Below are 24,634 nucleotides of genomic sequence, written 5' to 3'. Positions count from 1 at the left end.
AACATAGGGATAAGCAATTTCTCTCATTTTCTAAGTTAAAATAGGAATTGTGGATTCAACTCCTCTCTCATTTTTTTTTCCTGTACATGGTAGGGATAAGTAATTTCTGTGGTGACTAGAAGTGCATATGATCTACTCAATTGGGATGCCAAGCTTGCAATCACTTGCTTCCACATAATTTGTTAAAAGTTTATCTCTATTGTGCATGCCAGTTTTCTAGATATAAATAAAAATATCACTTAATAAAATAAATAACATTAGGCAAACGCTATTCAGCCACCCACAATTTTTTATAGGTTGTGTAAACTAAACTTAAAGTGATAAGAAAAATAACTCACATCTTCACCAAAATATGGAAAACACAACAAATGGCATCCTAGTACTAACAACAAGCCAGCCACTCAACCACCTGAATTCTGTTAAGCCAGATAAACTTGTTCGATTTTTTTCTTTGCCAGAAGTAGTGTTTTAAAGGCGAGCGCCTTAGTGCCTAAGGTGCAAAGGCGAGGCACTAAATAGGGTCACCACCTCTCGCATGAAGAGAGGTGATGGGATTAGTCAAGCGCTCGCTTGAAATCACCTTGTGGCCTCAAGATGCCTGTTGAAGCGAGTTGAAGAACAAGAGAATAGAAGACAAGTAGATGACAGTTGACTACTAGGCATGAAGAAGAGACAAAGACGACTGACTAGGACTAGGTATTGATGAGAGAAGACAATGATCGAATGGAACTGGGTATTGAAGAAGAGAAGACGAGGACGAGGACGATGTTGATTGGGTTTGGAAGTAGAGCAGATGAGCATGACACTGACTACTTTAATCAATTGCTATTGGGTAGCGTATTGAAGAAGATGATGGGTTTGCTCTTTTTTAATAAATAACCCATTAAAATATGATATAAAATATGGAGAGTTATATGATATAAATTAGAAAATAGGGAAAATTTAAATTTAAATTAAGGGAGGACAATTACATAATGGAAAAGATTTAAATTTATTACAAGAAATAATCTTTGATTGAAATTTAAACTTGATAGGGAAATTATTGTGACCCTTGAGAAAATTTTTAGGGAAGTTTAACCCTAACTTATACTTTTTAAGTTATAAAAGAGAACTTATTATGACCCCTTAGAAGTTCAGACCAAAGCAGCAACACCTAGAAGCTACAGCTCGTGGTAGCACCTTCCTTCATTCAAGCACCCGCCATTCTAGCACCTTCCACCTAAGGCATTTTATAGGCCTGTGCCTTAAGTGTGCCTTTCGCCTTTAACAACATACCTGGAAGTAGTTAGACCAGGGTCCAGGTGCAAATACTGTGTTGACAAAAGAGGGAGACTTAAAGTTTGGGGGAAACTAATCAACCAAACACAAAATATATCATTGTGAGACTTGAAAATGTTTGTACATATCAAAATTGGTTCCTAAACCTTCATCCATATAAATATCATGACCACTCAGACATTTCTACCATTAAACGTGGCTGCATGAGTAGTTACTCTTTCTTTAACTTAAAAATACTTTTCTAAATCGTTATGCCTCCCCCCCCCCCCCCCAAAAAAAAAAAAAAACACTTCAGTACCTCTTAGAGTGAAAGATATTTGCACAACTGAAATCCATTGTCTTTAATATTCTTGAGTAATGTTGTCAGCATCTATTATTAATCTGTAATCTGACTTTAACTACACTTTGCTAGCCATTCCCTCTCACATTTTCTGTGGCATGTTCTGACATTGTTCAAATGTTTAATTGACTGATCTGCAGGTCAGGGAGCATGCACGGAAACTTTTAGAAAAGCACTTGAAGAAACCTTTCTTTGATGTGCGGTGAGCTTTGTGCATTATTATTTGTGCTTTTGCTCATATCTTGGGTTATCTTTATCAAGGTTGGGTTTATAGTTCATGTGATATGGGGACTTGAGCCACCAGCACTGCTTATGATGAGGGATGCTTTCATTAGTTATATTTGATAGTAAATATCCACTTGTACACAAGAACTTTGTTCCATTTTGGCAAGTCAATAAACTTCTAGTTTAGTTTCTGTCAGCAGCATTCATCTCATCTTTAATGGCTTTACTTACTCTGTTTGCAGTTTGCAGTTTGCAGTTCATTAATATTAGTTGGAATCTGCTCACTTGAAATATTAGCTTCGAAACTCAATAACTAAGAGACTTGTCATTTGAGATGTACTCACATGCAATGTTTAGTGCACCACCTCTACTCTTTCCTGAGCGTATAGGCAAATCTAGTTCATCATGGTTTCTAAGTTAGACGGTTAGACAGCTCAAGCGGTGCAGTTGGTTCTATGCAAATCCAACTCTAAACATTGTAACTTTATCCTAATCAAAATAGGATAGCTCAAGTCTTATTAAAATAGAATATATAATCTAATCTCAAACATTTAGGAAGATTGTTAAAAATGACCGAAGAAAAGAAATTATCCTTAAACAAAGCAATCAGAATAAACGAATTAAAATCAAAATAATTTCCAACAATCTTAAACAGCTTACACAAATCTTTAATCTGCATCTTATGCGTTAATTTCATCACATAGGCTTCACAGCTTGGCACCTAGCATCATACAGCTCCCTATAGTTTTCCCATGTCTTGAATGCATGACACTTAAAATGCAAAATTCAAGCATCAAAATACAACGTGCAAATATTAAAAATCAATATGAAACAATATTCATACAATTATAGCGATGTAAATTATGATAAAGCTGTGTACTTCTGTGCCCATGTGTCATTCAAAATTGATCTAGCTCATACCTAATAATTGTGGTCAAGCAAGGCTGCATTCACAAATAGTTTTGTGAAAATGATGTATACTTCTAAGAAGAATTTTTTACTAGTATGATAAAATAGTTATATGGTAGTGAATATTAGGCTTTAAAGGGACAATTGCATAATGTTGGAGTAGCAAAGATGAGGATGTTAAAATGGATGTGTGGGTATGCAAAAATAGATAAGATCCATAATGAACATATATGAGAAAAAGTGGGCGTGAGATCTATTGAAGAGATGGTAAAAAATTGTTTAAGATGGTTTCGACATGTGTAAAAAGAAAAAAAAAAGATGTTGGAGGCGCTGGTGAAAGAGTAGAATGGATAGTTTTAAGTCACGTGAAGAGGGGTAGAGAAAGACTAAAGAAAACAAGATCTTTTGGTTAATAATATGCCCAAAGGCGTGGCTGTTGATAGAGTACAATAATGCCATACAATTCATGTAGCCAATTCGATTTTGTGGGTTTACTTGGAAAAAAAATGAGGAATGAAATGATCGAAATATATTTTTGAAATACTTACTTATGATGTCCATTGTACTGACCCCCTGAACTTAACTATTTCCATCGATGCAAGGGTAATACTTTTCTTAACTTTAAGATTTTCCTAAATGCTTAATACCCAAGCCAATAACTTTGCTATTGAGCTTTCTTTACAATCTCTGTAGTTTGTTCTTGAAATGCATAAAATTCTTTTCCCTACGGATCATCTGAATATTTTGAGCTCCAACAATATATGTCTATTTTAGTCAATTTTGTATTTAGAATTTGATTGGCAAGGATGCCAAAGATTAAATTTAAATTCATATCTTTGCAAAATTTATTTGCTAATACTTAGGTGATCAAATTAGTGAATATTATCTGTTAATCCTCTTGCATCAGCAGCAATACTTAATATTATTCTTATGTTAATGTTTATAATCACCTATCTTCTGGTCTTTGTCTGATGATAGTTATGGCGACTCTGTTGAACGTATGAGTGTGGAGGAGTTAGAACAGGGGAAGAGCTGGTTAAGTGATACTTTTCAACTCATAAGGTAAGCCTGTGGATGGCTTGGTTGCATCCCACCCCTCCCAACCCACCCGCCCCCCCCCCCAAAAAAAAGGACAAACAAACTAAAAGAAAGAACCAAAGGAAAAAAGCTCTCTCTCTCAACTTATTTCGTAATTTGATATCTGGCTAATTGAGCGACTGTTGTTTACTCAAGCATGGATAACAAGACAATCATTATTTCTTGAGGCACTGAGGGAAGTTATGGGTTATAATATAATTTATTTATATTTGAAACTAGGGAAAGATAGAACCTTGTTAAAACTAAGCGGAAATCAGAATCAGGGATCCACCCATTTTAACCAATTGATCTGGCTGGTCTTTGGTTGTTGAAGCTGAATCTCCTCTGCTTGTATTTTTTCCCCCATCTTTCCTTTATCTTATGTACTAATACTGTTGCTGAAATTGTAGTCTTGTCCGTGAATTCTATAAATTACTTAATCTCTTGGAGCTTTCAGGGCCTCTAGAATGTTAGCATAAAAGTGAATTGTCAGTGCTTATATCAGGAGCCTTCTAGTCTTGGGCTCTATCCTTGAATTTGTTGAGAAACGATGACTTTTTTTTCTTGATGGCTGTTGCAGGTTCTTGGCAGTGATTAATTAGCATATTTGTGGAAATATACTATATTTAATGTAAATATCTGATAGTTATTATAGGATCAGATATATTAGGAAATATTTTATTTTATTCTCCCTATCCCTTATTTCTTGGCCATATATCTCGGCTGATATCATGGTCTGTATGTGTATATGTATGCGTCCTCCCACTGTACAGTTGAATTCAGTTTTTTGCTCAGTAATTCTTCATGGTATCAGAGCTCGAAGAAGAACAAGCAACTGAATCATCAGAGACGAACATGGACTCGAGCTTTCAGCCTGAGACTCACCGAAATACAGAGTCGACTGGCTTGGAGAGTTCGTCCGGTGCGAGCTCACGTCAAGTCGCACACCTCGTGATTGGCCAAGAGAGCTCGCTCGTCTCTCTCGTCTCAGAAAAACTCACCGGCGTCAACTACCGAGAATGGGCCCAGACGGTGCGGCTCGCGGTAGAAGGTCGTGGCAAATGGGGGTACGTTTCCGGTGAAACCCAATGTCCAGAGGCAACGAATGTCAAGGCTCTCAGGCTTTGGAAGACCGAAAACTCAATGGTATGCTCATGGCTGGTTAATTCAATGGCACCGGCTGTGAAGAAGATTTTTTTATTTCTCCCAACAGCTCGTGAGATATGGGACACTGTGAAGGAGGCATGCTCAGATGGGGAGAATGCTTCTCAAGTGTTTGAAATTAAATCCAAGCTATGGCTCGTAAAGCAAGGTAATCGTGACCCAAGTGAATATTACTTGGAAAAAACTGCTCTATGGCAAGAACTTGATCTGATTACTGCTGAAGAATGGACCAGTTCTGAGGATGCTGCTCGGTTTAGAAAACGGCTAGAGAAAGAACAACTGTATGAGTTGCTAGTCGGACTTAATTCAAACTTGGATGATGTTCGTGGCAGAATTTTGAGTTTGGAACCTTTGCCATCTGTCTGTGAAGCCTTTGCAATGATCCGGAGGGAGTACTCTCGAAGGAAGGTAATGTTGAAAGATGAACCCATTTCTCAAACCGGTACTTTTGAATCATCTGCTCTTGCTGCCAAGTCTAATGATCCTAGAAGCACTAAAGGACGTCCCACGTGTGAACATTGTAAGAAAGTGGGCCACATAAAGGATAAATGCTGGGACCTCCACGGTAAGCCACCCGACTGGAAGCCAAGAAAGGGAAAAAGTCGTGGATTTGTTGCTGAAAGCTCTACGGGAGATGATAATTCACAGCCCTCAAATGATCAACTAAGTAAGATCATTGAAATGCTGTCAGCCCTGCAAACTAAAAGCAACCTATTGCTACTGTGGTACAAAGAGGTAATTTTTCTAAAGCCTTGGCTACTATTAAACGAGTATGCATTGGAGATTGCTGGATAGTAGACTCAGGCGCGTCGGATCATATGACGGATAATATTAAATTATTTACGACCTATGTACCTTGCCAAAAGAACTTTACAGTCAAGATTGCCGATGCATCGGAGTCAGTCATCTCTGGTATAGGGAGTATACAACTCTCGTCTACTTTAACCTTACATCACGTTCTGCATGTGCCTAATTTAAAATGCAGCTTACTCTCAGTAAGTAAATTGGCAAAAAATGAGAAATGTCATGTTGATTTCTTTGCTACTTATTGTCTTTTCCAGGATCAACTGACAGGGATGACGATTGGCAGTGCTAAGGAATTTGATGGTCTTTACTACCTAGATGGAAATAAAGTCAGTACTGTTAGGTCATGCAATAAAGTGTCTCTCCCTAAGACTAGTGAGTTGGAGTTGTGGCACAAACGTCTTGGTCATCCTAATTTCAATTATATGTCAAAAATGTTTCCTTTAATTTGCAATAAAAGAGATTATTCTCAGCTTTATTGTGACTCTTGTGAAAAAGAAAAACATCATCGTGTTTCCTTTCCTAATCAGCCATACGTTGCATCAAAGCCTTTTACAATCATTCACAGTGATCTATGGGGGCCCTCTCGGGTCCCTAATAGGACTCACTCAAAGTGGTTCATCACCTTTATTGATGACCATTCTCGAGTTACTTGGGTGTTCCTTCTAAAAGACAAATCTGATGTTTCTCAGGTGTTCATTGATTTCTATCATATGGTAAAAAATTAGTTTCACACGTCTATTCAAACCCTTCACACTGATAATGGCATAGAATACTTCAACAAACATCTCTCCACTTTTTTACTTTCCAATGGAATTGTTCACAAAAGTACCTGTCCTTACAGTCCTCAGCAAAATGGTATTGCTGAAAGGAAAAATAGGCACATTCTTGAAACAGCTCGTGCACTCCTCTTTAGTAGCCATGTTCCTAAATATCATTGGGATGATGCTGTCCTAACTGCAACCTTCCTTATTAATCGCCTTCCCAATCGCACCTTGTCATATAAAACTCCCATTGAAGTTCTACACCAAACTTACAATCTACCCTACCTGGAAAATACTTTACCCTTACGGGTATTTGGATGTACTTCCTATGTTCATCTTCATCACACAAACAAACTTGACCCCAAAGCTGTCCGATGTGTTTTTCTTGGTTACTCTGCCACTAAAAAGGGGTACAAGTGCTTTGATCCCACCACCAAACGTATCTTCACCACCTGTGATGTCACCTTTCACGAAACTGAATCCTTCTACTCCCAATCCCCAATCCAGGGGGAGAATTGAAATGAATTGCAGATTGGCATGGGTGAAAACATGAGTGAAATACCTGAAACACCCAATCTTATAGCTGTACCTCATCATTTGTCTCTTGAACCCACTGATCCTGATTTGGACCTAGGAATTGAGAACACCAATATTAGAAGTGATATGCCAAATCCTAGTCCGAAGGAGACGTCCACAACAGGGGGAGACACCAGATTTGCACAGACCTATACACGGAAGAGCAAGACAGGTAAACAGACCCATATCTCAAGCACTGACCAAGAGTCAGAACGAAATGTAGGTCTAAAAGAAGATAATGGAGGAAGTCTGGAAGAATCAAGAGATAAGGATGATATTGACCTACCGATAGCTATGAGGAAGAAGCCGAGAGCCTGTACTAGGCATCCGATCGAGAGGTTTGTGTCTTATCAAGCATTGTCTGCTAAATTTTCTGGATTTATTGCCCATTTGAACAGTGTTACAGTACCAAAGAGCATTGAAGAGGCTATGGCCGTACCTGAATGGAGACAAGCTGTAATGGAAGAAATGGAGGCATTGATAAACAACAATACTTGGGAGGTGGTAGAATTACCTCCAGGAAAAAAAGCAGTTGGATGTAAATGGGTCTTCACACCTAAATATAATGCTGATGGGACTCTAACTAAACACAAAGGGAGACTTGTCGCTCAAGGGTTCTCCCAAGTGTACGGTATAGACTACACAGAGACATTTGCACCGGTAGCCAAACTCAATACTGTTAGAATAATTCTATCACTAGCAGCCAACCTTGATTGGCCATTACATCAATTAGATGTAAAAAACACCTTCCTAAACGGTGAGTTGAAAGAGGAAGTATATATGAAGTTGCCACCAGGATTCCCAGGAAATAAACCGAATCAAGTGTGCAAATTAAAGAAGTCCTTATATGGACTAAAGCAGTCTCCAAGAGCGTGGTTTGAGAAACTCACACGGGTACTAAAAATGGCAAGGTTCAAACAAGGTCAAAGCGATCACACGATGTTCTACAAACACCGAGGCACTAAAATTACTGTTTTGTTGGTTTATGTGGATGATATGGTTCTTACAGGCGATGATGCTGAGGAGATTGAAAATCTTAAAAGGGCGTTAGCTCAAGAGTTTCAGATAAAAGATCTTGGAGAAATGAAGTATTTTCTGGGTATGGAGGTAGCAAGATCCACGAAGGGAATATCTATTTCTCAGAGAAAATATGTGCTAGATCTCTTAAATGAGACTGGCATGCTTGGGTGTAGACCTAGTGATACACCCGTCCGAGTTGACAAGATAAGTAATGAAGAAAATCTTGGCAAGCCTGTTGATATAGGCAGGTATCAACGTATGGTGGGGAAATTAATCTATTTGTCACATACTAGGCCAGACATCGCCTTTGCAGTTAGCATGGTGAGTCAACATTCACATGACCCCAAGCAGAAACACTTGAATGAGGTCTACAGGATTCTCAGGTATTTGAAAGGTACTCCTGGAAAGGGTTTATGGTTTAAGAAATCTGAGAAGCGCGGTATGGAACTCTACACGGATGCAGATTGGGCAGGTGATCAAGAGGATAGAAAATCTACATCTGGATACTGCACCTTTGTTTGGGGAAACTTAGTTACTTGGAGAAGCAAGAAACAAAGTGTAGTAGCCCGTAGTAGTGCAGAGGCAGAATTTCGAGCTATTGTTTTGGAATCTGTGAAGGTATATGGATTAAAAGGGTGATTGAGGAACTAAAAAAGGATGTTAACCTACCTATCACTCTGTATTCAAACAGTATGGCAGCAATCAGCATCTCACACAACCCAGTCCAACATGACAGGACCAAGCATGTTGAGATAAATAAACACTTTATCAGAGAGAAGATTGATACTGGTATCATCCAGATGAGACACATAGCAACAAGGGAGCAAATAGCTGATGTTCTCACAAAAGGCTTGAGTAGAGATAAGTTTGATTATTTCATCTGCAAGTTAGACATGATTAACATCTATGGTCCAACTTGAGGGGGAGTGTGGAAATATACTATATTTAATGTAAATATCTGATAGTTATTATAGGATCAGATATATTAGGAAATCTTTTATTTTATTCTCCCTATCCCTTATTTCTTGGCCATATATCTCGGCTGATATCATGGTCTGTATGTGTATATGTATGCATCCTCCCACTGTACAGTTGAATTCAGTTTTTTGCTCAGTAATTCTTCAATATTAGTTCAAAAGTTGTTTGGGCACTTTTAGATTATTTATTTCACTCGTTGGTTTTGATGCTGGGGTTCCTTATTGGTCATGCTAGGTGTGAAGATGATGCCCTTCCAAGTATAACTTGGGTCCTTGACCTTGCAAAAATAGCTGTGCTAAGGCATGGGGTTCGTGGACTTGTAATCGATCCTTATAATGAGCTTGACCATCAGCGCCCTTCAAGCATGTAAGTTTCTCGGAGATTTTGTTCTTAATTTGGATTTTTTATTATTATTATTATTTTTTTTATGTTCATAGTTGACCTCATCATGAACTAGTTACTTCTGTGGTAGCAAATTAAAGTAATGATGCCAATAGAAAGAACCTTATTGTGTTTAGTTTGTTTGATATATACTTAAGTCTTGTTTGGTTGTTAGAAAAAACGGGAATGGAATGAAATGAAAAATTAAAGGTATAAATAAAATGGTCAAAATATGGATGGAAGATAGGTTAACTATGTTTATGATGGGAAAGGGTAAATGGGTAATATAGTTCACTAAGTTGGGAGTTGTGATTTATGAGATTGTGCAAGGTGTGGTATTGGTTTTTTATCTTGTTTACCATGAGAGGGAAAGTGATTTTGTTCATTTTTGTTTTTTTTTTAGTCCATTTCATTCCATTATTTCTAGCAACCAAACGGACCTTATATTGTCTCCCCCAGCACACGCAGAGTCGATCATTTTTCTTCTTTGCATCCTATACTTTGTTCGATGTTTACTTATTTGTTTCAGGACTGAAACTGAATATGTTAGTCAGATGCTTACCAAAATCAAACGGTTTGCCCAGCATCACGGATGCCATGTTTGGTTTGTTGCACATCCTAGACAGGTTGGTAACAGAAGGCTGTAATCTCGGCCATTCCCTCTTTCCTTTTCCTGATATATCTAATGGCCTAACAGTTGCATAATAAAAATACCAGTTACAAAATTGGGTTGGGGGACCTCCTAATCTCTATGATATAAGTGGAAGTGCACACTTTATAAACAAGTGCGACAATGGAATTGTTATTCATCGAAATCGAGATCCTGAAGCTGGGCCTATGGATCAAGTACAGGTGTGTATTTGCTGTATGACTGTGGGTGCATTGAGTGATTATTTATTTATACTAAATATATATATATATATATATATCTGTTATATGCTTTGCTTTAGGTTTGTGTTCGTAAGGTACGGAATAAGGTTGCAGGGACAATAGGTGATGCCACTTTGTTGTATAATAGGTATTTGGACTCCTACATCTCTGTTTATTGTGCTTCCATAAATTCTCATGATTAAGTCAAATTTAATCAGTTAAGGCTTATGCCAGCAAGGAGTACATTATTATGTCTTTTGAGAGCGCTTAGTTTGAATTTTGATTGTTAGAAGCTCAAGCTGCCATTGAATTTTCTGTCCTTGAACAAGAATGCAGGATTGGTTTCATATGCATTATTCAGACAGGTTTGACACATATAGAGGATTGATTGTAACATGTCTGCAATTCAAATCCCTATGACCTTGGCAAGATGAGGGGAAAAAATGAATGGAGTACAAATGTTCTAAAAACAGATTCTGATCTAAAAACACAGGTTCAATATCCTGTTTCTATCAAGGCAAAAAGAAAATTCCATTCCTCTAGATAGATTTGTGATGGGTACCTAAATTGGATGGGGAACCCTATTCTAAAATTTAGCTATTGAGATGGAAGAACCAACCCATTTAAATATCCCATTAAGCATCCTATACTATTTAATGTGTGATTTAGTATCCCATACTATCAAGTCTCCATCATTTGGCCCTCTACGGAAAGCTGATGGAATTTAGCCTCTTGTTAGTTAAAACTTTCCATGGGTAGCCTTCTTTGGAAGATTTAATAACCTAGTTCTGATACCAATTAATGGGTGCATGAGCGGGATGTGGAATCCTACTTCAGAAATTAGTTGTTGAGGTGAAAGAACCAACCCACTTAAATACCTTATTAAGTATCACATATTACTCCAAGTACTATCAAATCTCCGTCAGATTGTTGGAAGTAACCATCACTGGTGCTTACTGATCTTTTTTTTTTTTTTTTTTTTTTTGGCAGGGTAACTGGTGAGTTCACCTCTGTTGATGAAGGGAGCAAGCTTCCTCTTGGTAGCCAAAAAAGAAAGCATTCTCCGAAGAGATAGCAGGGAGCCATATATATATATATATATATTGGGTAAACGTGTTCAATAGACGGCATGACATTAGCATATGCTTGGTTCCTTTCTGGGGATGCTTGGATCTGATTGGAAATGGTGCATCAAATTTGACGGTATTATTCTTCATTGATGCAGTGTCATGTGAAAAATCTTGCTCACTTCATTTTTCAAACCACAACCCTATTGGAGATATAAATCTAATCCTCTGTGTATATATTTTGTATTGTCTTGTAATGGCCCCTTCATTCCAATTTTGACGTCATTTTATATCTGAAAGTTTGGGTGTTAAGGATATATATATATATATTACTGAACTAGATTCTGTCGAAATGGTCAGCACGTTCAATTCAAATTTAGATTTTCTCTGCTCACTTGATGTCTATTGCCTTGAAGAGAATATTTACTGAATAAGTGGACGAGGGTGAAAAACCATAATCGTATAAACCCCGTGATGCATTATTTATAGTGGGGAATTTTTTCAATAGACTTGAAGGCTTGGCTCTTATTTAAGGAAAAGTGGGAAGAAAATAAAGAGTAAAGAAAACTTTGAAGAGAAATTTCTAAACATAGTAAATTTTTTTATTACTTTTAGGAGTTTTCTTTTCTGTTTTCTTTTTAATTTTTCTTCCCATCCTTCCAAATGAAGGGAAGATGTTGTCATGTAAATTTGGGGTTGTCTTGTCTGATGAATGAATCGTTTAGTCCTAAATCATAAGTGAAAGGTGGAACTTGCTATTGCAATAATGAAATTATGAACTTATCGTCTTTTGGAGTTGCAAATGCTGAATGAATATTATTTCTTACAATTTATAAATCGTTCTACAATTCGTTAACAATTTTTCTTTTTAAAACAATTCTACATAATCCATCTCTTTGCAAGAAACACAATCCAAAAAAATTTTCTGTTGAGTTTAATTTAAAGAAATTTACACTAATCCATAAAGTGCTTTCTTTCATCTATAATCAACTTATATTAGCATGAGTGATAAGGATTCTCACTCTTAAAGCAAGCAGTCAAAAGTTCTATTTCCATCTAATGCATGCCCTTTTCCCTCACATTCCTGTTCAGTGGGGAACAAATTACATGAAAGCATTACAGTTAAAATGTGTGAAATAAAATAAAATTAATGGAAAAAATTTTGCGTGGGCTCTGTCTAACAAAGTTGCAACAGTTCAGTCAAATAAAATTGTGTCATGTTGATTTTATTTTTAGAATAGGATGTTTCTTTTTTTCCCCCCTCTATCTGTCATCATCAATGACATAATTAAGTTATATTTACAATTATTTGATATGATGTGTTTTTATTGGATAGAACATGAATGAGTGGTACACCGGTTTATGCAAGAATTTCTCAATTAAATGGAGGTAAACTGAAACTTAAGTTGTTGGGTAACGTAAATATTAGAAAGAAACCCATAATTAATGGGCATTAATTTTCAGATAAACTCATATTCTGATTATTTCATTGGGAGTTTCCAAATCACTACGTTTCCGTGATAATAAAATTAAGCTTCATCCTCTTAACTAACCTTCTTCACTAAATATCCCTATCGAGACAAACAAGAGAAGCCATTGCAAGACACTTGAATTATTATTCATTCATGTCTTTGTTCAGACGAACCATCTCAAATGACTTCAACAAATCCGACATTGATGAGCTTAGATGGGTGATTCACATTCGTCAAACGCTGGAAGAAGAGCTTGAAGAGGAAGATAATAATGGCGAATTCCTTGTGTCTATCTTCAATGTTCCTAAGCCCCTTATGACTAGTGATCCAGATTCTTATATCCCTAGACAGGTTTTATATATTTTTCTCATAGATCTTTTAGTGAGTAATAAACATTTCTATTCTTAGAAAATTTTTAACTTTTAATGTTAAGCTTTCGAAAACGCCTCACTATGTGTTTGGTTCCTTAAGTAATTTTCTAAATAGTTTTTTTTTTTTTGCTTGTTACGTTGCCATGAATTTAACTAAATTTATGGTCAGGGACATTAAATTTTACAAATATTATTCCCTAGCCACATCTATATTGCTTTTAGGAGGAATCAAAGAGGATTATTACCATATTTTTAAAATTGAATGGCCATTTAAATGAGTCTAGGAATTGATTCAAGGTTTATTCTGATAAAATTAAAAAAAATGATTCAAGGTTCATTTATTAAATTTTGGTCAAACTGATGATCAAAATTAATTTAATAAGTTTTAAATTTTATATATCAAAATAACAATGGGGAATAACAAAACCACTATTATTAAATTGCATAATTTAATATTTCAATTTATTCAAGCTATTGCTTAATCACAAATTAAGAATAAAATAGGAAATTGATGATAAATTATCATAACACTTATTAATCAAATTTATAATTATTAATAATTATGTACAAGAATAATATGGATATCATAATAATATGGATATTATACAGCATTGGAATTTTATGAGAGAAAATAATTCAAAAATGGTGCCATTTTGTACGAACTTTTTTTTTTGTGAAAAAACGATGCCATTTTTTTTACTAATAACTAAAAATTAATATGAAAAAAAAATGTATGAACCAAACAATTAATAATCCCACCATTTGAATCTTTTTAAATTTTGTATCAGTTCTAAAATTAATTGATTCTGGGAAGCAATTTTAATTTAAACCGTTTAAAGTTCAATTTTAATTTTAATTAATAACCCTTTTCTGATATAATACTAGATGATAAGCAATTAAATTGAAGAAGTAGCATAAATTTCTATCAACTAAACTAACTGCTTTGGGCATACCTAACAGATTGCAATTGGTCCTTACCATTGCTGGCGTCCAGAACTCATGGATATGGAGAGGGTCAAGCTTGCTGCTACAAAAAGACTTCAAAAAAAGCTTCAAATTAGCCTCAATTTCGAACATCTTGTTGACCAATTGAGAAAATATGAATACAGGATTAGAGCATGCTACCACAAGTACTTGAATTTCAATAGCGAAACCCTAATGTGGGTGATGATTATTGATGCCTCCTTCTTGCTTGATTTTCTTCAAGAAGGAAGAGTGATCGATTATGGTGGTGGGAGGAAATCAGGTCAAAATGATCAAACTCTAAGAGACGTACTAATGCTTGAAAATCAGATCCCATTATTTGTTTTGAGAAAAGTTTTAGAGTTCAAATTGTCATCATCATCAACAAAAGAATCATCAGCAGATGATATGCTTCTTGCTTTGTTGATAGGGTTGTTTAAAGAAATTTCACCTTTTGAGACGATGACTAAAGAAAATTATTATTCAGAGTTCCAAGTCTCACAATGTGTGCATTTGCTGGATTTCTTGTATAACATGATTGTGCCCAAATTGGAAGAACAACCAAATATGATTGACTTTGAGGACCATAACAGAGACATGGAAGGCAATGAAAAATCATTTGTGAGATACATTAAGCAAGCCTTAAGTGAGATTTGGATGATGGCATCAAGATTGACCAAATCATCAGTAAGTTTCATTCAGAAGGTATTGTTCAACTTCTTTTTCATGTTAGATCCATATAGGTGTGTCAACTTATTATGTTACATCAGATTTTCTTTTTTCCTTTTGAATTTAGCATCAGATTTTCTAATGATGATATCATTCTGGCTCCTGTAAAAATGTATCATCTCTTGTTTAAGATTTGCTTGCACTTGAATTATTTATGTATTGGGATGTTTAGTGAGAGTTGAGTTAGTTTAATATGTGAAAAGTCTCACAATGGATAGAGTTGGGTTAAAGAAGAGATATATAAATAGAAAAGATCCATAAACTCAATATCTTAATGTTTTAAGTTAAGATAGTGTCATACTAAGTGTCCTCTTGGTACTGTTAGGTGACCTAGCTGTGTTCTTTCCCTTTCTATAATGCTCTTTATATGGGAACTATGAATATGAATTTAATATCATTTTGTATAACAAACATGTATGATCAATGACTTGAGACTTATAATTCAAAGTACTATTATACAGAGTTATTTTTTCAGGTACTGTTATACAAGCCAATGAAGATCATCATTTGTATGCCTTTGACAATCATTTGTAACCTTCCGATGGTTGGGATTATAAAACACCCTTTGGAATACTTGTTTTTCTCACAAGAGAATGAGCAATCAAAAACAGAAATTGTTGATCTCAAGAAGCCACCCTTGATGGAGGAAATTGCTATCCCTTGTGTTACAGAACTTTCAAACTCTGGAATCTGTTTCTCATCCACTAATAATGGAGCAATTCACAGTATCCGATTTGATGAAGCAGCAGCCACACTTCACCTTCCCACAATAGCCATAGACATCAATAGTCAAGTGTTGCTTAGAAACTTGGTTGCTTATGAAGCATCAATTACATGCAGTGGTGGGCCACTTGTTTTCACAAGATACACAGAATTGATGAATGGGATTATAGATTCTGAGGAAGATGCAAAGATTTTGAGAGAAAAAGGGATTGTTTTAAACCGTTTGAACAATGATGAACAAGTGGCTAACCTGTGGAATGGGATGAGCATGTCCATTAAATTGACAAAAGTACCATTCTTGGATAAGGTCATTGAAGATGTGAACAAGTACTACAATGGCAGGATGAGGGTTAAAACTTGGAGACTTATGAAGCTTTATGTGTTTGGTTCATGGCAGTTTCTGACATTTATAGTTGTTGTATCGATCTTGCTCTTGATGTTCTTTCAAGCTTTCTGCTCTTTTTATGGATGCAATTGTAGAAACCATGCCAAGAATATTAGGTGATTATCACCACAAAATAATAATAACAATAATAATAGGCTTTAATAATGACTTTCGACGAAGACTTTCAATTATCATTGCAGTGAAATTTAAGCTTACTCAAAATTCTTGTTGCTCGAATTTAAATTTGCCTTTAACTCAATTCACCTATGCTTTTAGATATAAAAAAAAAATTGTCTTTAGGTTCTTTAACGATTTTAGGAAATTTTGATGATTGTTCTTGGAAATTTGGAATGCCAAATTTAATATGATAGGTGCCACATCATCTTTCTAATAGTAATATTTAAAATTAAAGGGACTTTGAATATTGAAAAAATATAAAAATTAATAACAAAACATAATAAAATTATATAAGGACTAATTGTATTTTATCTATTTTTTTAATCTTTACTTGTGCACCTTGACTCAAGTTATGCATAAATAAATTGACGACCAAAACTTATCTTTTATTTTATTTTTATTTTTCTCTTTACTTGATGAGCACCTTGCCTTCACAATTCAATGTCAATCCTCAAAATTCCTGGTCAAGGTTTAATTCCAACATGAATAATAATGGTTCAAAGACCAGACCAATCATGTCCATGAAAAATGATGTGGACATATGAGATCTCCATATTCTATAAAGCACGCTATTTGGAATATCAAAGGTGGGAGTGGGACCCTCCCAAAGCAGGGCTTCCAGTTATTGATTACATCATGATGAGAAATTTTCACCTAGTGAAATTTGAAACCATACAAATATGGAGGGGGGGGGGAATAGTACAGCAACGAAATCATCATAATTTCAAATTAATGACTTGAATAGTAGGTCGAGCGCAGTTGATAATAAAACATTAGTAAGGAGTTTTTAATATGCCTTTTTTCTAATATTTTTTTTGTAATGTTTCACCTTCCCAAATTCATTTTTCTTTTTTATTATTTTTTGGCTACTACATAAAATTAATAAGAGATATTTTGATATTTTAAAATCCCAAAATGATAGAGTTTTGTGTTTTGTTTTATAATTTTTTTAAAATATTAAAATCACACACTTTTTATTTCTGAAAAATAATTAAAAAGATATAAACCCTATCATTTAGAAATTTTAAGATATAAAAATATCTCTTATTTTATAATACAAACAAAAATTAAGACGATGGAGCATAGTAAAAAATATTAGAGAATGGCAAATTACAAACCTTAATGGTAAGAGTCTAAGAGAATAAGCTTTTCAGATTCCCTATTACAGGACTGGGGAACCTTTAAGAAAATTGCTCTGACGAGATCGATGTAGAGAGGCAATTGAGCGGCGCCAAAGAAAGTAACAGGCAAGATAGTGACAGCATAGAGCGGGAAAACAACCTGCTGGAGGTTGTCCTTGAGCAAAAAGAAGAACGCAGCAGAGAAAGAAACCAAGACTAAAGCGATGGACATGAAGAGGCAACTCAACCCCAAAAGAAGTTTGAGAGGCAAATCTCTGCGGAAATCTCGAGGCTGCTGGCGGGAAGTGAGGATGGAGAGGAACATGATGAGAGAGGTGATGGAGCAGCAGAGAGCCAAGAGGGATGTGAATGCAAACAAGTTGAACGCCGGGTGGTGTTGCAGGTTAGGTTTTCCGGTCTCCTCCTGAGTACCGCCGGGGATAGCGGTGGCCGTCGCAAAAGCCACACCTGCAATAAGCACAGCCACGACGGAGCACGACTCCGACGTGCTCTTGAGCCAGTCGGTGCCTTCTTTCACAAGATCCTTGTGAGCACTTACGAAAATGTCCTGCGGTGTCTCGTTGCTATGGTTTTGGAGAAACCGCAAATGGTGAGGCGTGTTCTCCTTCATAAACTAGAAATAGAAAAACAAAACTTCCATCAACAAACGCATGCATGAGATCGATGAAATGATTGAGGAGGAGGAAGAATAGTAGAAATGATACCAGAAACCATTTAACTTGCCATTGCATTTGCAAGGCAGAACCAGCAATGTGCCAGGGCTTGCAACTGGAGAATTGTGCCGCCAAGTGGAGGACGGTGTTGCCGTTTTTGTCGACACGTCCGGCGAAGTTTTCCCACAACATCTTCTCCCGGAGGTGCTTCGTCAGAAGCTTAAATACGTGAGGTTGCCTGTTCTCAACAGCCACATGCAATACATTTTGGTCTAGCGAGTTAGTTTCGTGGATCGACCCTGGTTTGTCTTTCAGAATTTTCTTCAATATTTCCAACACCCCATTTTTCGCTGCAATAAACAATGCTGACTCATCTTTCCCCTGTTCACTTTTATCCTCCTCTTCATGAATAAACAAGAGATAAAAGGATTTCAGTTTTATTAGAAAGAAAAAACTTCACATAATTTCATCCATCTCACTTCCAAATGGGTTATATATAATTAACATTTGACTTCTAAATACATGAAAGTCCCATGCACAAAACGTCACCTGCAACACCAATGCAGTTGTATTTATACACATATACATGTGGATAGCATACAGTTGATGTGAATGTGAGTAACATAATGTATATTCATAATTTTTCTTTTTTAGTATTTTTCTTTATTTTATTATTTTGGGATAATGTAACTATTACTCCCTCAAGTTTGTTTTAGTTATCGATTTAGTTTTTTAAATTTAATTTTTATCCATTTGGTCCTTTAAATTTACTTTGCTATCAATTTGGTCTTTATTATTTAAAAAAGAGGTTGCATTGTTAAAATTTATTAATATTAATAACATAATATTGATGGCAGCTATGAATATTAATGAAAAGAAGTATAATTATTTAGGTAAAAAAATATATTCTGAAATTTTAAAAACAAGAGAACATAACATAGTGTAAAGGGATTAGATTGATAAATATTGAATTTATTTGAGGCCTTGAGGGTTAATTTGTTCTCATATATTTAGCTACATATACATGCTAAGTTATCCATATATTTTACACATCAAGTTATTTTGAGAGTAAATTTGTCTTTTAAAACTTAAAAAACTTATATAATAATTTAAGAAAACATAAGGGATCAAATTGAAAACAGAAACAAACTTGAAGGATTAAAAGTTTCATTTTCTCTAATTTTTTATAAAATATAAAATCTTATCTTTTTTCTAAAAAAATTCACATATATATTCAATAATCTTAACGTTAGGTGATTTAAATTCACTTTAAATAGCATATTAAGCATCTCATATATTCTGCCCAATGGGGGACTCAATATCCCATATTATTGGCAGAGCCATGACTTGAGATTAGGGGGTGCAAGACAGCAAAATTTAAAAATTAGTAATTAAAAAATAATATAATAATTTTAAAAATAATTACATTAGGCAAAAAATATAATAACATAAGTAAAATCATGTATATTTTATCTCAAAGAATATATTTAGAATTTTCTTAGGCAAAAATGTGTTAAGAAGGTTGAGATAGAGCTTAGGTTTGAAAGAAAACTATTACCAAAAGGATGACTTATTAACAAGAAGGTTGATATAGAGCTTAGGCTTGAAAGAAAGGAAAACTACTACCAAAAGGATGACTTATTAACAAGAAGGTTGATATAGAGCTTAGGCTTGAAAGAAAAGAAAACTATTATCAAAAGGATGACTTATTAACAAGTGGTTGGATTTTATTTATAAAATAAACAGCTTTATTGATCCATTTTTTTAATGATATGTTTAATGAGTTTAAATTTTTTTGGCTTGAATTTATGGAATATGAGTTAAAATATCATATATTTAAAAAAAATTTAAGATCAAATGATTTTCATCAAGTATAAAAGGTTCAAAATTCTAAAACTAGGGGTGCAATAGTGTAAATTTTACATGCTCCATATATATAATTCTCTCCATGGGGTGGGCGGGGGGACTCACATGTAAGTGGCTCCACCACTGCTCCACATCACTTAGCTTCCTCTATCTCTAACTATGTATATATGTATGCATGTGTATCTAAAGAAAGGTAAAAATAAGAAAAGATCAATAACTTTTTTTTTACTAGTTTTTTTTTTCTTTTACCAGAGAAAAGATCAATAACTCCATGATATAGAATGATGAGAGAAAAGTGAAAAACCTTTTCGGTCGACATTGGCCGTACAACTAGGTTTGGATATCCAAAAGGCTTTGAGGCCACCTCCAATGTATGCTTCATTTTTATGCTTCCAAAGTTCATCCAGTATTAGAGCGCACCAGACATGCTTTTGTTTCTTCTTCCACAAACTCTTTAATATCCTTAATAATCCTTAATTCAATATAAACACCCACAAGTTCATATAACAGACAATTAAAACACCATCAATTATTTTACACCAAAAAAAAAACACCATCAATAATTAATATATAGCTTTGCTCCTCCAAGGCATTCTCTCTTGCGCACCTCCACTGCATGGAGAAAAAAATTCGGACGGACCATATTTAATGTTTTTATTTTTATTTATTAAAATAAAAAATTTATAACAATTTAAGAAATTTATTCACTTATCTAGATAATCTAAATTTAATATGGATAATCTATTAATTTTTTTATAAATTGACTATCCAGATACATGTCCTGAACAATGTGGATTTAATATGAAAATTTTTGACAATTTTTATATTTTTTAATATTAAATTTGGACAATTTATTTTAAATCTAAACTTTCCAAACTAATGATCTGATTTATTAATTTTTTTATTAATTTTATAAAGTTTTATTTCAATAAATGTAAAATAAAAATAAAAATATGAAATCTAGACCCTCCAAATTAAATCTAGAGAGTCCTAGATGTTTCATTCATGCAATGGAGGCATAAAGGAGATGTGCTAGGGATTTGGATTTGATGTTTGTCTCATTTAAACTGTTGAAATCCATCTCAACAGTTTAAATAAATTTATCCGTTTATGAATTTCAGATAGAATATAAATTCAAAACTATTTATATAAATTTTAACAGCTCAAAGGAGATAATCACTCAAATCCGAGGTGCTAGAGGAAGGAACTCGGGTCCAGCGTGGCTAGCTTGTCATTAGGTAGAGAGCGAGAGAGTACTGTACCAAATGCTTCCAAGACAAGCCCAATAAAATAGGTGATGAAAATGTCACAACATGTCCAATAATTTGGAGGAACCCTTCTATATTCATTGATGTAATCACTTGGGTTTTCTGCGTCCGCTTTACGTTCTGGAAGAGCTACGACAAAACATGCAAGAACTTTGCTTTCAGATCATAAATATAAAGCAAAATTAAGATAAACAAAATACTTTGTTTTCATTAATTAATATGAACTTGCCAGTCTGGGCTCCTCGACATAATTTTGACCGATAGAATAGTGGGCTGATGCTCCTCAACGGTTTCACGTATATGCCTTCCGCAAGGAAAAAGGAAAATAAATAAATAAAAAAATAATTACAGTCTTGATTTTTAGATATTTTTTGCAAAAAAAATATGGGCTTATTTGTTTGTGTACTTTTTTTTTTGAAAAAAAGATGTTTTGCAATACAATTTTTAATTTTTTTAAAAACAAAACAAAAGGGAATACACATGTTTGATTATGTTAATTTAAAAACAGTTTTAAAATTAAAAAAAAGGCTTTTAGTGATGGTCACCAGCGATTAATAGCTGTCGTTTATGATAATTACTAGTCAAGATAACTGCAATTTTCAATGATCAAATGTAAGGTATTTTCAAAATAAGAAAATAAAAAGAAAACAGCTTTAAAATGTCTTTATTTTTTGTTTTGAAAAATAAAAAAATGAGAATAGTTTAAAAAAAAATTAGATTCAAAAAACTTATTAAAATAATTTTTTTTTGTTTTTAAAACAAATTTTTTTTTGAAAATAGAAACCAAATAGGCGCTAATTCTGCCTCCATTCTTTTTTATAAGCCAAAATAGATGAAACAACTTACAAAATTTAGATAGCAATTAACATGTTTTTCCAAAAATACCCTTATATATAATGGTCTTAGTTAATTAAGAGTGTTTGAAGTATTTAATTAAGGGTATTTTCAGAATAGGTCAATTATATATGTGTGTGTCTGTGTTTATATATATATATATATATACTTACACTTGTATGCCAACTTGGTATACCATCTAAAATTGCTGCTGCTTTCGAAGGCAGAAGGTTTGTCGGCTAGGATATGGAGAGGGGTAATTCCCTTTTCATCCACGGAGCCCACAATTTCCTTATCGTACATGTGAATGATTTCAAATGCCAATGCTGTGAATATATGTGTACGTGAGCAAGAATTAATTAATTAATTAGTTGTAAATTTACAACAAGTCTGCTTCCTCCTGTAATATTTGCGAGTCAAATTTAGAAATGTACAATTTGTTGCATCAATTTTTCAGAATAGCATTTAAATTTAAAAACATTAATCCACAAGTGAATGAAACTTGTGTGTGTCAACCCAGTGGACTCATATCCAAAACAGAGTCACCGATTCATTAGTCTAACCGGAGGCAATTCTAGGTCAGATGTCAAGGAACCTATAATATAAGTAATTAATTTACGTACCAAAGTAGTCTCGGCTGAGGGTGCAATGAAGGACTGTCTGGCCATCGCTTGCTCTTCTGCATGGCCCAAGAGACTTGTCGGCGCAACGAGATTGGAGGTAAAAGAAAACATCGTTATGTCCATTTAAAGCAGCCAAGAACAGAGGAGTCTCTCCATTATTGTTCCGTTCTTCAATCAACTTGTGTCCTTGATGACGATGGTGATCAGCTTCAATGATGCACTCACACATCTGGAGCGACCCTATGGATGCTGCACAATGCAACGCTGTGTCCCCTGAAACATTCTTTTGTTTCAGCACCTCCATCAAACTCTCCGCCTCCTTGTTCTTAATTTCACCCACCAGCTGCTGAACGGCGTATGATTTGTTGTCGTTCGCAGCAACGTGCAACGCGGTGTCGCCGGAGCGGTTGATGGGCATGGTGTGAATATTTTCTTTGTCCTTGTACGCCAACACAACTTTACACCATTCACCCTCTAGCGTGAAATGGTATATATCGTGCGCCATCGTTAGATATTCAATATCCATAAAAGACTCCATACGTTCCATTTTGCAGCAATGCTAGAATTACCCACAACAGGCATGGACAGTGCCGGTAGCTAGTGACGGTGGGGGTATATATAGCCTTTTATAAAACATTAATTTAACTTCGTCCACTGTGCTACCAAACTCATTCCACATATATCTGGAAATGCAATTAGAATATGACCTTTCCTTGTATGGAAGGACAGGGTATCATTTTCTTTTGATCTTTAATCTCAAATTTGTTTCTTTATTAATTTAGTCTTTCAAATTTAATTTTTATTAATTTTAATTTGTCCCTTAAGTTATATTTTTTAAAATTTATCATGAGTTCTTTAAGTTTTAAAGCACAAAATGATTTTATAGGGTGTGAAGAGCAATCCAATAAAAATTTCATGTTTTTGATCTCAACCTTGTCATCTGCTTTAGGTCTCTAGACAGATTTGGATCCTCTCTATATGCTCGCTCAATACCTTCCTCAATACTCAATCACATTTGTCGATTTAATTATTTATTTAATTTAGTGATATAAGATTGCTAATTATGGTATTAAAAAAAATATATTATTATCAACGAGCTAAACACATAGCTCAACTAGTAAAGGGTTGTACTAATTTAACAAATGATTTTGAATTCTAGTGTTGAGTATGCAAATATATATATTAAATAATCATTGTAAAAGTTTTGCTACCAATGTAATCCTGCCTTATTCGGCTCAAGAATAATGGATTCTTGTATTAACAAATAAATAAATAAATAAATAAATATATATTATTCATTTAATAATTACCATAGAAATATTATGATCTTATTTTTATAAAGAAACTTTGATAAGTGATAATAATGAATATAATATATTTATTTTAATGTCATAATTATACCATTAAGCTAAATAAATAATTAAAATAGACAGATGATATTGAGTATGAAGAGACGTATTAAAGAAGGATATCAAAAGAATGCAAACCCGCCGGGCAGCATATAGTTACTTATATATAATTAATTGTTAATACGTTGAACATATTCATAGGGATAGAGCCTAGCTAGAAAATTTATTTGATTTGGAGGTAAAATTCATGCCTTACATTAAAATACTACTCCATTTTTAAATATGAGAACAAAAAGAATAACCAACTTGTTCAGGTAAGAAAGTTAATTAAGTGTAACAATTGTTTTTGGAATTAACAAATTTAAAATAAATTACCTAAAATTAATTAAACAAATTTGTCTTATGAAAAAAACATTGACTTTATGAGGAAAAATTAGAAAAAATATTATAAATGTTTTTTTAAAATTTTATAGTTTTGCTTATGAAAAAATAAAGAGATATATGATAATTTTTCTCATAATAAAAATAATGAAGGAAGTATATTTTTTAACATCCAACCTAAAAAAATGCTTCTAATTTTTTTAACAGAGAGAGTATATATTTTGACTCAAGTAGATGTAAGTACC

General features: G+C 34.3%; 3 protein-coding genes across 3 annotated transcripts; 2 read left to right on the top strand and 1 right to left on the bottom strand.

Moving 5' to 3' along the window:
- The first annotated feature begins 723 nt into the window (after positions 1-723).
- LOC129307481 (twinkle homolog protein, chloroplastic/mitochondrial-like) lies at positions 724-11,847 on the top strand. The gene is made up of 8 exons (XM_054948460.1): positions 724-837; positions 1,759-1,820; positions 3,731-3,814; positions 9,370-9,501; positions 10,046-10,142; positions 10,234-10,368; positions 10,467-10,534; positions 11,377-11,847. The coding sequence occupies exons 1-8, from the start codon at positions 724-726 to the stop codon at positions 11,459-11,461; spliced, it is 777 nt and encodes a 258-aa protein (XP_054804435.1). The 3' UTR covers positions 11,462-11,847.
- Positions 11,848-13,078: 1,231 nt separating this feature from the next.
- On the top strand, positions 13,079-16,216 carry LOC129307475 (putative UPF0481 protein At3g02645). The gene is made up of 3 exons (XM_054948455.1): positions 13,079-13,276; positions 14,257-14,964; positions 15,464-16,216. The coding sequence occupies exons 1-3, from the start codon at positions 13,079-13,081 to the stop codon at positions 16,214-16,216; spliced, it is 1,659 nt and encodes a 552-aa protein (XP_054804430.1).
- A 1,143-nt stretch (positions 16,217-17,359) lies between these two features.
- Positions 17,360-23,164, bottom strand: LOC129307473 (uncharacterized). The gene is made up of 7 exons (XM_054948453.1): positions 22,660-23,164; positions 22,210-22,362; positions 21,432-21,506; positions 21,197-21,331; positions 20,239-20,406; positions 18,120-18,469; positions 17,360-18,028 (listed from the first exon to the last, which is right to left on the bottom strand). Exons 1-7 carry the CDS (start codon positions 23,162-23,164, stop codon positions 17,393-17,395), a joined length of 2,022 nt encoding a protein of 673 aa, XP_054804428.1. The 3' UTR covers positions 17,360-17,392.
- Positions 23,165-24,634: the final 1,470 nt, after the last annotated feature.

This window comes from Prosopis cineraria, unplaced genomic scaffold (assembly GCF_029017545.1).
Source record: "Prosopis cineraria cultivar Desert tree isolate PC_DT_omini unplaced genomic scaffold, ASM2901754v1 PC3, whole genome shotgun sequence".
Taxonomy (NCBI): domain Eukaryota; kingdom Viridiplantae; phylum Streptophyta; class Magnoliopsida; order Fabales; family Fabaceae; genus Prosopis; species Prosopis cineraria.
The sequence above is the reverse complement of the archived record's forward strand: the minus strand, read 5'-3'. Positions and strand labels throughout refer to the sequence as shown.

What these genes read in the sequence shown, in the direction of transcription:
- LOC129307481 (XM_054948460.1), top strand. Translation starts at nt 724, where the DNA reads ATGGAACTGGGTATTGAAGAAGAGAAGACGAGGACGAGGACGATGTTG. An exon ending in GGCCTATGGATCAAGTACAG is followed by an intron (nt 10,369 to 10,466) that starts GTGTGTATTTGC and finishes GCTTTGCTTTAG; the next exon opens with GTTTGTGTTCGTAAGGTACG. An exon ending in GCCACTTTGTTGTATAATAG is followed by an intron (nt 10,535 to 11,376) that starts GTATTTGGACTC and finishes TTTTTTTGGCAG; the next exon opens with GGTAACTGGTGAGTTCACCT.
- LOC129307475 (XM_054948455.1), top strand. Translation starts at nt 13,079, where the DNA reads ATGTCTTTGTTCAGACGAACCATCTCAAATGACTTCAACAAATCCGAC. An exon ending in ATTCTTATATCCCTAGACAG is followed by an intron (nt 13,277 to 14,256) that starts GTTTTATATATT and finishes CATACCTAACAG; the next exon opens with ATTGCAATTGGTCCTTACCA. An exon ending in CAGTAAGTTTCATTCAGAAG is followed by an intron (nt 14,965 to 15,463) that starts GTATTGTTCAAC and finishes TTATTTTTTCAG; the next exon opens with GTACTGTTATACAAGCCAAT.
- LOC129307473 (XM_054948453.1), bottom strand. Translation starts at nt 23,164, where the DNA reads ATGGCGCACGATATATACCATTTCACGCTAGAGGGTGAATGGTGTAAA. An exon ending in GCTTGTCTTGGAAGCATTTG is followed by an intron (nt 20,407 to 21,196) that starts GTACAGTACTCT and finishes TATTGAATTAAG; the next exon opens with GATTATTAAGGATATTAAAG. An exon ending in GGCCAATGTCGACCGAAAAG is followed by an intron (nt 18,470 to 20,238) that starts GTTTTTCACTTT and finishes TTATTCATGAAG; the next exon opens with AGGAGGATAAAAGTGAACAG.